General features: G+C 45.3%; 1 protein-coding gene and 1 pseudogene across 1 annotated transcript; one reads left to right on the top strand and one right to left on the bottom strand.

The window, feature by feature from the left end:
• Window positions 1-293: 293 nt before the first annotated feature.
• On the bottom strand, window positions 294-1,684 carry LOC118365506 (growth arrest and DNA damage-inducible proteins-interacting protein 1-like). The gene is made up of 2 exons (XM_035747775.2): window positions 1,116-1,684; window positions 294-696 (listed from the first exon to the last, which is right to left on the bottom strand). Exons 1-2 carry the CDS (start codon window positions 1,514-1,516, stop codon window positions 399-401), a joined length of 699 nt encoding a protein of 232 aa, XP_035603668.1. The 5' UTR covers window positions 1,517-1,684; the 3' UTR covers window positions 294-398.
• A 288-nt stretch (window positions 1,685-1,972) lies between these two features.
• The window catches only part of LOC118377936 (nuclear factor 1 X-type-like), a 242,269-nt pseudogene continuing 231,864 nt past the window's right edge, over window positions 1,973-12,377 (top strand).

Below are 12,377 nucleotides of genomic sequence, written 5' to 3'. Positions count from 1 at the left end.
CTACAACTGGTACACACAGAACGATGTGGCCCGCCACCCCTGCATCTATAAGCGATCCACAGAGGACTGCTGGTCAAATGTGACATACAGCTTCCCTTGATCTGTGAGGACAGACTGTTAATCAAGATTGTTTTTCCTGCTGTGTATCTGGATAAGAAAAGTGTGGTGGGATTTTGCCTGTTTTTAATATTGTGTAATGTTTTCCAATAATAAACATGTTTATCACACAATCATTCATCCTATACTAGCTACTAGTCTATCATGTCAGTCAGTAAAGTATGATGAGACCGACCTAGTTCTAGTGTGTTTTATTCATTATAGCAGCCAAACTCAAAACACAGTTGACAACAATACGTTTACAAAGTTGACTAAATAGTCATATTTACAAAGTCAGTGCCTTAAGACGAGGAATCAGCCGAGGAAGCAGCAGGAGGGACGTGGCTCTGTTCTTCCTTTAGTCTACGTTTCATCAGCTTCCTTTTCTTCTTCTCCTCCTTTTCGATTTCACTGACCATCTCCAGGAACTTGGGGCTTCGGGGGTCCATAGCATAGCCAAAGCGTTCTCTGGCCTCGGCTAGCAGCCTTTCACGACGGGCCTTCTCATCTTTCAACTTCTGTTTCGCCTCACGTTTTTCCTTCCTCCAGTCAGCCACCATCTTAGGCATCTTGGCCATATTGGCTGCAACCAGTTTCTCTCTGCAAAAGAAGGAGGGAGTGTTGGCCAAGTATCATGTCATCATAAAAGCTACTATAAAAAGGTATGGTTAGAGAGCTTTATCTGTCAAGAAAATGCTGTACTTCCACAACACTATGAATTGGAACCAAAGCCTATCAGACTGTTGAGCATATTTATGTTATACATACATGCATGAGGACTCTCATTGAGAGATGTCATGCCCATGTAACTAGTTGCCTTGAGTCATATAGGCAAATGTCATGCAGTAACTACCATTCTCAATTTCTCTCAATGTTATCTAGTATAGCACGTTGCGTAGAAACAAACATGTCTTTTGACAGGTCCTAAAAAGATAGCTAGTATTAGCATAGCTAGTATTAGCATAGCTAGTATTAGCATAGCTAGTATTAGCATAGCTAGTATTAGCATGGCTGTTTACCTCGCGAGACGTTTCGCATTGGCTTCCTTCGTTTTCGCCTCGACGTTCTTCAGCATCACCTGGAGCGGAGGGTTCCATTCCCTCTCCTCTGCTATCATCTCCTCGAGCTGGGCATGGCTGGGCCACAGCTTTGCAGGGTCGATTCCCGACGAAGAGCCATACCGCCCGAATAGTTTGCGGTCATACTTCGCTGTCTTCTGCCATTCCGGAGTTTTCTCGCTTTCCCTATCTGGTATGTATGGATCTTTCAAATTTAATTTCAGTGGTTTAGGGTTATAATTTGCTATCTGATGTAGAAGCCCGCAGTGTGAGCTGGCAGGATTATACGATTTTAAGGGTGAAACCCTTCGAATAGCCCAGCTAAATATTGCTGTCCTCCTACACAACATGGAGGTTGCCATTTTTTGTGGCAAAGTTCGGAGGACCCTCGTTGCGTCACATTTGATTGCTCATAGCTGACTACAACATCGCCTGTCCTTTATTGTTGCCATCATCATAAGCAAGAGGATCATATAGGTTATCAACTCTTAGGCTATAGGCCCAGTCAGTGTTATAATTAAAACAAATATTATTGTGTTGCCAAAGTTTTATCCTTAGCATATAATGACGTTTTGGCCAAAATTGCCTTCATTTTGAAAAGTTGTACCGTATGCTACAGAATGTCGGCTGTATCCAATCAGTCTTATCAGTGGACGTCATGCTGGAAAAGGTAACACTAGTTTAAGAGCTCATGTGCATATGAAATAGAGCTATGCTCAATAACTGACTTATTTGTTTTCTTATGAAGTTAAATTCTGCCACAGACCTAAATTATGATGATCATCTCAACATCGCTCATGAGTCCACCATCATACGCTCTTGCAAGCCACTTTTAGCTTAAACTATTTTTCAATGGGTTTGAGTTTCAAATGTATAAATTAATCTGGGGAAAATGTCCTTTCAAGATCCAAGTGGGGCCTGGAACCAGCAGTGGGCTGGTGGGCAACAGAGCCAAAACCAGAACCAGGAGAGAAGTATAAACTCTTAACACATTTTTTTTAACATTAGGAAAGCTGTATGGGGAATTATCCAGAAAACACACTTTGAAAGAAAGGTTCTTTGTTTCAACTTCTCCCCGCTTTCCTCTTTTAGCAGCTCCCTCCCACAACTCTTTTATTTTAGATTTATTTTCAAGAAGAGGAGATAGAACAAAGGGGGGGATCTTGAGTGCAGCACTTACTGAGACAGATGTCACCGCTTTTGTGTTGTGGGATCTGCTCAAAACATCATCATTAAAGATGTAGGGTTCCCATGGCAGGAGGAGGAGAGGGGTGAAGGTGGGGGTGGGTATGATAGAGGCTTAATTTGCTTAGGAACAATCCAGTGCCAAGCTCAGGGCTTTAGGGATCAAATCAATGTCAGTCACTGGCAAATAGGCTTGTTAGCAGTTAGAATATAAGGGATGGCATGGCAAGCACATTGCCTTGGTCTATTTCTGACTGAGGGATATATAGATAAAGATTTAACAAAATTAAGTAGGACATCATAAGCTAAACCAATCTAGTTATCAGAAAATATATCAACATGATCTGAGGATCTGTAAATAGATAACAAAATATGAACTGACTAACATGAACCCAAACTCATTTTCTATGCAGGGACCTTCACTTCTAGAGTTACTGTGTGGACAAGATGAGTTGAGTTGGAAAAGGAGAGAAAATAACTGGACCACATTAGTGGACAAGCACCTCTTGCCTGCTGGTGGAAAGACATCGAGGTAAGTGATGGAGTGGATGAGGATAATGTACATGGTATCTACTGGGGAGTGTTGGCAGAGGATGGGAAAAACAGGAGGCCTTGGCACCAAACATGACTTCCCATGGAGATTAGAGATGGAGATGCATAAGGTTTGATTCAGTGTTTGTCAACCCCAGTGAGTGCAGCTATAGAGGACATTCATATTGCCTTTTGATTAAATATTAAAATGTCTCCACTCTTATAAACACATGTAAAATGAATGTTTAAATTGCATGAGTGTCACTGTCCTGTGACCCCTTCTACACTGTGCTCATTTAATCTTATAATTATGTCTTGTGAGTTCTCACATGGTGTACAGATGTACATTAAGTTGGTCACTTCAGCAGGATGCCAGGATAAACATTTACCTTCACCTACTAGTACACACACACACACACACACACACACACACACACACACACACACACACACACAAAGTCCAGTGGCAGTCAGTGCCGTTTAAGAGGAGGGAGGACACTTTTTTTCTTGAGCATGGACTTATTTCTGTTACAGCATATTGGATGACTGTCATATTCTATTCACCCAGTTCAATGTAACACTGATAGGTTTAGGCTACTACACGATACTCAAATATTCCATTTAACCATCATGTGGTTGCTATAACCTAGCCTATGAATGAAAGTTTACAATGTAGGTGAGCACAGGTCAACATTTTTTTTAGGTGACAGACAGTGACACTTGCACAGACTGAGACCCGTTCAATCCCGCCTTACACACTCTTGCCTACGTATAGCTTATATAGGATGTAATCATTAGTTCCAACGGTAGGACATCAAAATGTGTCATGCCCTGGCCATAGAGAGGTTTTTATTCTCTATTTTGGTTAGGCCAGGGTGTGACTAGGGTGGGCAGTCTAGTTTCTTTATTTCTATGTTTTCTGTTGCTTTGTGTTTGGCCGGGTGTGGTTCTCAATCAGAGGCAGCTGTCTATCGTTGTCTCTGATTGAGAATCATACTTAGGGAAGCTTTTTCACACCTGTGTTTTGTGGGTAGTTGTTTTCTGTTTAGTTACCTTACAGAACTGGTTGGTTCTCTCTTTGTTATTTTTGTTCAAAGTGTTCTGAGTTAATAAAAAATCATGAACATGTACCACGCTGCGCTTTGGTCCACTCCTCATTCTTCATCAGACAAGGGTTACAAAAGGGCGCAAATGGATAGAGCTGCTGTGCTTCTACCTCTTAGGAAACTTTGAAATATTTTGTTTGTTTTTATGTTATTTCTTTAAAAAATGTGCCCATATTTTTGTTATTACATACAGCCGGGATGAACTTTTGGATATCAGAGCGATGGTAACCCACCAGCATTACAACCAGGAATACGACTTTCCTGAATCGGATCCTTTGTTCGTAATTGAACTGATTCAAGAGACTGACCCAAAACACAGCTGGCGGAGGAGAGGTAGTGGACTTATAGTCCGACTTAGGAGACACGCACACCACCCACCGCTTCCGAGTATATTACTCGCTGATGTTCAGTCTCTGGATAATAAAGTTGACGAGCTCAGGGCGAGGATTTCCTTCCAGAGAGACATCAGGTATTGTAACACTCTGTTTCATGGAAACATGGCTCTCTCGGGATATACTATCTGAGTCCGTACTGCCAGTTGGGTTCTCAGTTCATCGCGCAGACAGGAATAAATATCTCTCTGGAAAGAAGTATGTTTTATAATTAACTACTCATTGTTTGATTGTGATAACATACAGGAATTCAAGTCCTTTTGTTCACCCGACCTAGAATACCTCACAATAAAATGCAGACCGTATTACCTCCCAAGATAATTCTCTTCGGTTATAGTCACAGCCATATATATTCCCCCTCAAGCCGATACCACGACTGCCCTCAAAGAACTTCACTGGACATTATGCAAACTGGAAACCACATATCCTGAGACTGCATTTTTTGTAGCTGGGGATTTTAACAAGGCACATTTAAGAAAAACTCTCCCAAATTTCTATCAATACATTGACTGTGGTACTCGCACTGCTAAAACACTCGACCACTGCTACTCCAACTTCTGGGATGCCTACAAGGCCCTCCCCTGCCCTCACTTAGGCAAATCTGATCACAACTCCATTTTGCTCCTCCTTCCTATGGGCAGAAACTCAAACAGGAAGTATCCGTGCTAAGGACTATTCATTGCTGGGCTGACCAATCGGAATCCATGCTTCAAGATAGTTTTGATCACACAGACTGGGATATGTTCCCGAGTTTCCTTTGAGAATAACATTGACGAATACACTGATACGTTGACTGAGTTGACAGGAAGTGTATAGGAGTTGTTGTACCCACTGTGACTATAAAAACCTACTCTAACTAGAAACCGTGGATAGATGGCAGCATTCGCGCAAAACTGAAAGCGCGAACCATCGCATTTAACCATGGCGCGGTGCCTGGGAATATGGCTGAATACGGACATATTCAATCTCTCCCTCTCCCAAAAGTAATTTATTTCAGTTACCATCGCCCCGTAGCACTCACTTCTGTCATCATGAAGTGCTTTGAGAGACTAGTCAAGTATCATATCACCTGACATCCTAGACCCACTTCAATTTATTTTTCACCTCCTTACATAAGTCTATGGAAGGAGGTGGAAACCATCAGCCTCCTAGGTTTTATATTGATGTCAATGTACCTAGAGGAGGACAGAAGTTAGCTGTCCTCCGGCTACATCATGGTGCTACCCAACAGAGTGCTGTTGAGGCTACTGCAGACCTTAATTGCAAAATAGTATGTTTTAATCAATTATTTGGTGACGTGATTATATTTAGTATGTTTTATCAAAAAAGGATACATTTTTAAATGTTTTACAATTGTATTTTTATGAAATTCACTGAGGGTCCTCCCCTTCCTCCGCTGAGGAGCCTTCACTGACACGCACACCATGTTTAGCTTTGATATAACATTTGCATAGTCAGCATTAATATTTGTTGACAAAGAAGAAATAACAATCATATGGGCCCAAATATAGACCTCTCTTGTTGGAAATAAAGTACTTCATCCAGAATTTGGCAACAAGAATCAGATTTGTCAGCATCTCCTCTTTAAAACGAGCTATGAAGACGAATTCCAAATAAAAGCGCAGTGAATCTAAAAATATACAATTTACCAGCAGTGATGTCCTACTGTTTATACTGTAAAATAAAAAAGCAACAACAAAACTGGTTAGATGAGAAGGCTGTGCTGCAACGTTTTGGGAGGAACTATGACACATTTGTTATATCAATTCAGATCTTGCTTTGAGTTTCCATTTGTCAATTTACCTTGATAAATCACTTGAGTCATCACTGTAAAGTTCAAAGGACAATGGGATATCACATCCAAATGAAAGAGAGGGATATTTGACTGTGGTTAAGACTGTATTGTAAATCAATGGTGTAACCAGCGTCTTCATGGTAGAGAGTTTACTGACTGCAGAGTACGGAATAATCCATGTGCAGATTCTATCACTGGAGCATAACTTGTGGCTGTAATCACTCTTACAGCTCCCACCCACTAATGTTAAACTTGGACACAGCCCAATTCAGAACTGTCGGCGTAAACGGTTTTATGGAGGGGGGCTGGCGAAAATGCGATGGCGGTGAGTGTAGAGCGTTCAGCGGGGAGTGGCTGCGTATTTTACGGTAATGAATGTACCACATGGAGATCCGGTTAGTGATGTGTTTGGAGCGCTACGGGACTCGTTGGCTCAGTGCCCTGCTCCTCTGTGTCTGCGGAAAAAGAGAGAGATGCTTGTGGCTTTTAAAAAGATTAATCCACCTGGGCCGTGGGGGGTTATCCAGAGAGAGCCTTTATTTCTGCTCACTTTGCAGCAAAGAGTTCCGTTTTAATGTCACTGCATTTCCTGTGTGCCGTCACATAATCACTGTTGCATTTTAACCAAATTAACTCACACGAATGGATCCTCTTCGCATATGTAAACAAATACAGAGATACATACATGGGTATATAAATACAGACTGATGATAGATTTAATTTCAAACAACAAAATATCTGGGTTCCTATTACATTGTTGACCGAATGCAACAGTAGCAGAAACATATTGTAATGACCTGACTAGATCATAAATGAACAATTGTCCAGACAGAGGCTTGAGTTTGCGAATTGACGGTTTATTAAACCAACTTTACACAGGCTACTGTTTGGGCCGTAGCACACGCCAAATAGATGACAGATAACCCACAAGCCAATCGTGACCTTCTCTTGTGAAGCCCAGACGTAAGAGAGAGAGAACAAAGGCTGAACCTGGTCTTAACTTCCAATGCTCCACCCCCCTGCCCAACCCCCCTCCACGCCACTCCGCCAACCACCAGGATGCCCGGCATCAGAACATTCCAGGCATTCCCGTGATTGGCAGATAGCAGGTTGATTGACATGTCGGACCCCGCGAACACCGGGTACTGGTCAGTACAACACAACCACCTCCTAGCCTAACACATAACACACAGCTGTCTGTGCGGGTCGCTACAATATGTATCTCTCAAATGGTAAAGGGATAGTGGCCTGTGATCAAAATATTTCCCCCCAAAAATGGCATCTGCATTTAACCAATTTGTGATTAAAAAAAAAATCATTATCCAATGTGACTGGACGTAGGCCTATCATAAACAACCATAAACAACCGTAACCTGCACCATACCGCTTGTCTTTGGTAGAGCTCAAAGTCTCCCACAATGTTGGGAGTCCTCAACCCACTCCTGGCCCAAACTCTTAATGAGATGATGAATGGTAGCATACGGAGTGATGGAGGCCCTATCCACTGGTGGTGGATAATTTCAGGAGAGATTTATCAAATGTGGGGATGCACTCCACTAGGGGCGTGTCTCCATAACAGTGTGCTGGGGTCCCATGAAGATGAATGGGGGTAATTACTGTCTCTCTGTTCACAGCCCTTCTTCCCCTTCTCTGTTTCCTGTGGATCAAGAGCTGGTCATTTGTCTCTTTACACATGGCACAACTGTGCATTTTAATGGCACCCCTTCATGTTTCAACCCATCACTTCACTGTGTGGTCATGATGGCACCCCTTTATGTATCAACCCATCACTTCACTGTGTGGTCATGATGGCACCCCTTTATGTTTCAACCCATCACTTCACTGTGTGGTCATGATGGCACCCCTTTATGTATCAACCCATCACTTCACTGTGTGGTCATGATGGCACCCCTTCATGTTTAAACCCATCACTTCACTGTGTGGTCATGATGGCACCCCTTTATGTTTCAACCCATCACTTCACTGTGTGGTCATGATGGCACCTCTTTATGTATCAACCCATCACTTCACTGTGTGGTCATGATGGCACCCCTTTATGTTTTTATGTTTCAACCCATCACTTCACTGTGTGGTCATGATGGCACCTCTTTATGTATCAACCCATCACTTCACTGTGTGGTCATGATGGCACCCCTTTATGTATCAACCATCACTTACATTTTACATTTAAGTCATTTAGCAGACGCTCTTATCCAGAGCGACTTACAAATTGGTGCATTCACCTTATGACATCCAGTGGAACAGCCACTTTACAATAGTGCATCTAAATATTTTAAGGGGGGGGGGGGTGAGAAGGATTACTTTATCCTATCCTAGGTATTCCTTAAAGAGGTGGGGTTTCAGGTGTCTCCGGAAGGTGGTGATTGACTCCGCTGTCCTGGCATCGTGAGGGGGTTTGTTCCACCATTGGGGAGCCAGAGCAGCGAACAGTTTTGACTGGGCTGAGCGGGAACTGTACTTCCTCAGTGGTAGGGAGGCGAGCAGGCCAGAGGTGGATGAACGCAGTGCCCTTGTTTGGGTGTAGGGCCTGATCAGAGCCTGGAGGTACTGAGGTGCCGTTCCCCTCACAGCTCCGTAGGCAAGCACCATGGTCTTGTAGCGGATGCAAGCTTCAACTGGAAGCCAGTGGAGAGAGCGGAGGAGCGGGGTGACGTGAGAGAACTTGGGAAGGTTGAACACCAGACGGGCTGCGGCGTTCTGGATGAGTTGTAGGGGTTTAATGGCACAGGCAGGGAGCCCAGCCAACAGCGAGTTGCAGTAATCCAGACGGGAGATGACAAGTGCCTGGATTAGGACCTGCGCCGCTTCCTGTGTGAGGCAGGGTCGTACTCTGCGGATGTTGTAGAGCATGAACCTACAGGAACGGGCCACCGCCTTGATGTTAGTTGAGAACGACAGGGTGTTGTCCAGGATCACGCCAAGGTTCTTAGCGCTCTGGGAGGAGGACACAATGGAGTTGTCAACCGTGATGGCGAGATCATGGAACGGGCAGTCCTTCCCGGGAGGATGAGCAGCTCCGTCTTGCCGAAGTTCAGCTTGAGGTGGTGATCCGTCATCCACACTGATATGTCTGCCAGACATGCAGAGATGCGATTCGCCACCTGGTCATCAGAAGGGGAAAGGAGAAGATTAATTGTGTGTCGTCTGCATAGCAATGATAGGAGAGACCATGTGAGGTTATGACAGAGCCAAGTGACTTGGTGTATAGCGAGAATGGGAGAGGGCCTAGAACAGAGCCCTGGGGGACACCAGTGGTGAGAGCGCGTGGTGAGGAGACAGATTCTCGCCACTCCACCTGGTAGGAGCGACCTGTCAGGTAGGACGCAATCCAAGCGTGGGCCGCGCCGGAGATGCCCAACTCGGAGAGGGTGGAGAGGAGGATCTGATGGTTCACAGTATCGAAGGCAGCCGATAGGTCTAGAAGGATGAGAGCAGAGGAGAGAGAGTTAGCTTTAGCGGTGCGGAGCGCCTCCGTGATACAGAGAAGAGCAGTCTCAGTTGAATGACTAGTCTTGAAACCTGACTGATTTGGATCAAGAAGGTCATTCTGAGAGAGATAGCGGGAGAGCTGACCAAGGACGGCACGTTCAAGAGTTTTGGAGAGAAAAGAAAGAAGGGATACTGGTCTGTAGTTGTTGACATCGGAGGGATCGAGTGTAGGTTTTTTCAGAAGGGGTGCAACTCTCGCTCTCTTGAAGACGGATGGGACGTAGCCAGCGGTCAGGGATAAGTTGATGAGCGAGGTGAGGTAAGGGAGAAGGTCTCCAGAAATGGTCTGGAGAAGAGAGGAGGGGATAGGGTCGAGCGGGCAGGTTGTTGGGCGGCCGGCCGTCACAAGACGCGAGATTTCATCTGGAGAGAGAGGGGAGAAAGAGGTCAGAGCACAGGGTAGGGCAGTGTGAGCAGAACCAGCGGTGTCGTTTGACTTAGCAAACGAGGATCGGATGTCGTCGACCTTCTTTTCAAAATGGTTGACGAAGTCATCTGCAGAGAGGGAGGAGGGGGGGGATTCAGGAGGGAGGAGAAGGTGGCAAAGAGCTTCCTAGGGTTAGAGGCAGATGCTTGGAATTTAGAGTGGTAGAAAGTGGCTTTAGCAGCAGAGACAGAGGAGGAAAATGTAGAGAGGAGGGAGTGAAAGGATGCCAGGTCCGCAGGGAGGCGAGTTTTCCTCCATTTCCGCTCGGCTGCCAGGAGCCCTGTTCTGTGAGCTCGCAATGAGTCGTCAAGCCACGGAGCGGGAGGGGAGGACCGAGCCGGCCTGGAAGATAGGGGACATAGAGAGTCAAAGGATGCAGAAAGGGAGGAGAGGAGGGTTGAGGAGGCAGAATCAGGAGATGGGTTGGAGAAGGTTTGAGCAGAGGGAAGAGATGATAGGATGGAAGAGGAGAGAGTAGCGGGGGAGAGAGAGCGAAGGTTGGGACGGCGCGATACCATCCGAGTAGGGGCAGTGTGGGAAGTGTTGGATGAGAGCTAGAGGGAAAAGGATACAAGGTAGTGGTCGGAGACTTGGAGGGGAGTTGCAATGAGGTTAGTGGAAGAACAGCATCTAGTAAAGATGAGGTCGAGCGTATTGCCTGCCTTGTGAGTAGGGGGAAGGTGAGAGGGTGAGGTCAAAAGAGGAGAGGAGTGGAAAGAAGGAGGCAGAGAGGAATGAGTCAAAGGTAGACGTGGGGAGGTTAAAGTCGCCCAGAACTGTGAGAGGTGAGCCGTCCTCAGGAAAGGAGCTTATCAAGGCATCAAGCTCATTGATGAACTCTCCGAGGGGACCTGGAGGGCGATAAATGATAAGGATGTTAAGCTTGAAAGGGCTGGTAACTGTGACAGCATGGAATTCAAAGGAGGCGATAGACAGATGGGTAAGGGGAGAAAGAGAGAATGACCACTTGGGAGAGATGAGGATCCCGGTGCCACCACCCCGCTGACCAGAAGCTCTCGGGGTGTGCGAGAACACGTGGGCGGACGAAGAGAGAGCAGTAGGAGTAGCAGTGTTATCTGTGGTGATCCATGTTTCCGTCAGTGCCAAGAAGTCGAGGGACTGGAGGGAGGCATAGGCTGAGATGAACTCTGCCTTGTTGGCCGCAGATCGGCAGTTCCAGAGGCTACCGGAGACCTGGAACTCCACGTGGGTCGTGCGCGCTGGGACCACCAGATTAGGGTGGCCGCGGCCACGCGGTGTGGAGCGTTTGTATGGTCTGTGCAGAGAGGAGAGAACAGGGATAGACAGACACATAGTTAAGAGGCTACGCTAATGCAAGGAGATTGGAATGACAAGTGGACTACACGTCTCGAATGTTCAGAAAGTTAAGCTTACGTAGCAAGAATCTTATTGACTAAAATGATTAAAATGATACAGTACTGCTGAAGTAGGCTAGCTGGCAGTGGCTGCGTTGTTGACTTTGTAGGCTAGCTGGCAGTGGCTGCGTTGTTGACACTACACTAATCAAGTCGTTCCGTTGAGTGTAATAGTTTCTACAGTGCTGCTATTCGGGGGCTAGCTGGCTAGCTAGCAGTGTTGATTACGTTACGTTGCGTTAAAAGAACGACAATAGCTGGCTAGCTAACCTAGAAAATCGCTCTAGACTACACAATTATCTTTGATACACAGACGGCTATGTAGCTACGATCAAACAAATCAAACCGTTGTGCTGTAATGAAATGAAATGAAAAATGTGATACTACCTGTGGAGCGAAGCGGAATGCGACCGGGTTGTTGAGTGCGGAAGTTCTATTCAGTAGACGTTGGCTAGCTGTTGGCTAGCTAGCAGTGTCTCCTACGTTAAGGACGACAAATAGCTGGCTAGCTAACCTCGGTAAATTAAGATAATCACTCTAAGACTACACGCTCTAAACTACACAATTATCTTGGATACGAAGACAGCAAAGACAACTATGTAGCTAGCTAACACTACACTAAACAAGTCGTTCAGTTGAGTGTAATAGTTTCTACAGTGCTGCTATTCGGTAGACGGTGGACGTTTGCTAGCTGGCTAGCTGCTGGGCAGATAGCAGTGTAGACTACGTTAGGACGACGAAATACGAAGTTGCAATAGAAGTGCTGACTGTTTCACTTTGTTGTCCTCTTTCTTTTCCTTTTTCTTCTGTCCTTCTTTTGTCCTTATTTTGTCTTCCTTTCTTCTGTTAACTAGATATTTTTTGTTGTTATTCTTTGTAAGCTAGCTAGCTTCTTCCAGGA

The sequence above is a fragment of the Oncorhynchus keta genome, chromosome 32, assembly GCF_023373465.1.
Source record: "Oncorhynchus keta strain PuntledgeMale-10-30-2019 chromosome 32, Oket_V2, whole genome shotgun sequence".
NCBI lineage: Eukaryota > Metazoa > Chordata > Actinopteri > Salmoniformes > Salmonidae > Oncorhynchus > Oncorhynchus keta.
The sequence above is the reverse complement of the archived record's forward strand: the minus strand, read 5'-3'. Positions and strand labels throughout refer to the sequence as shown.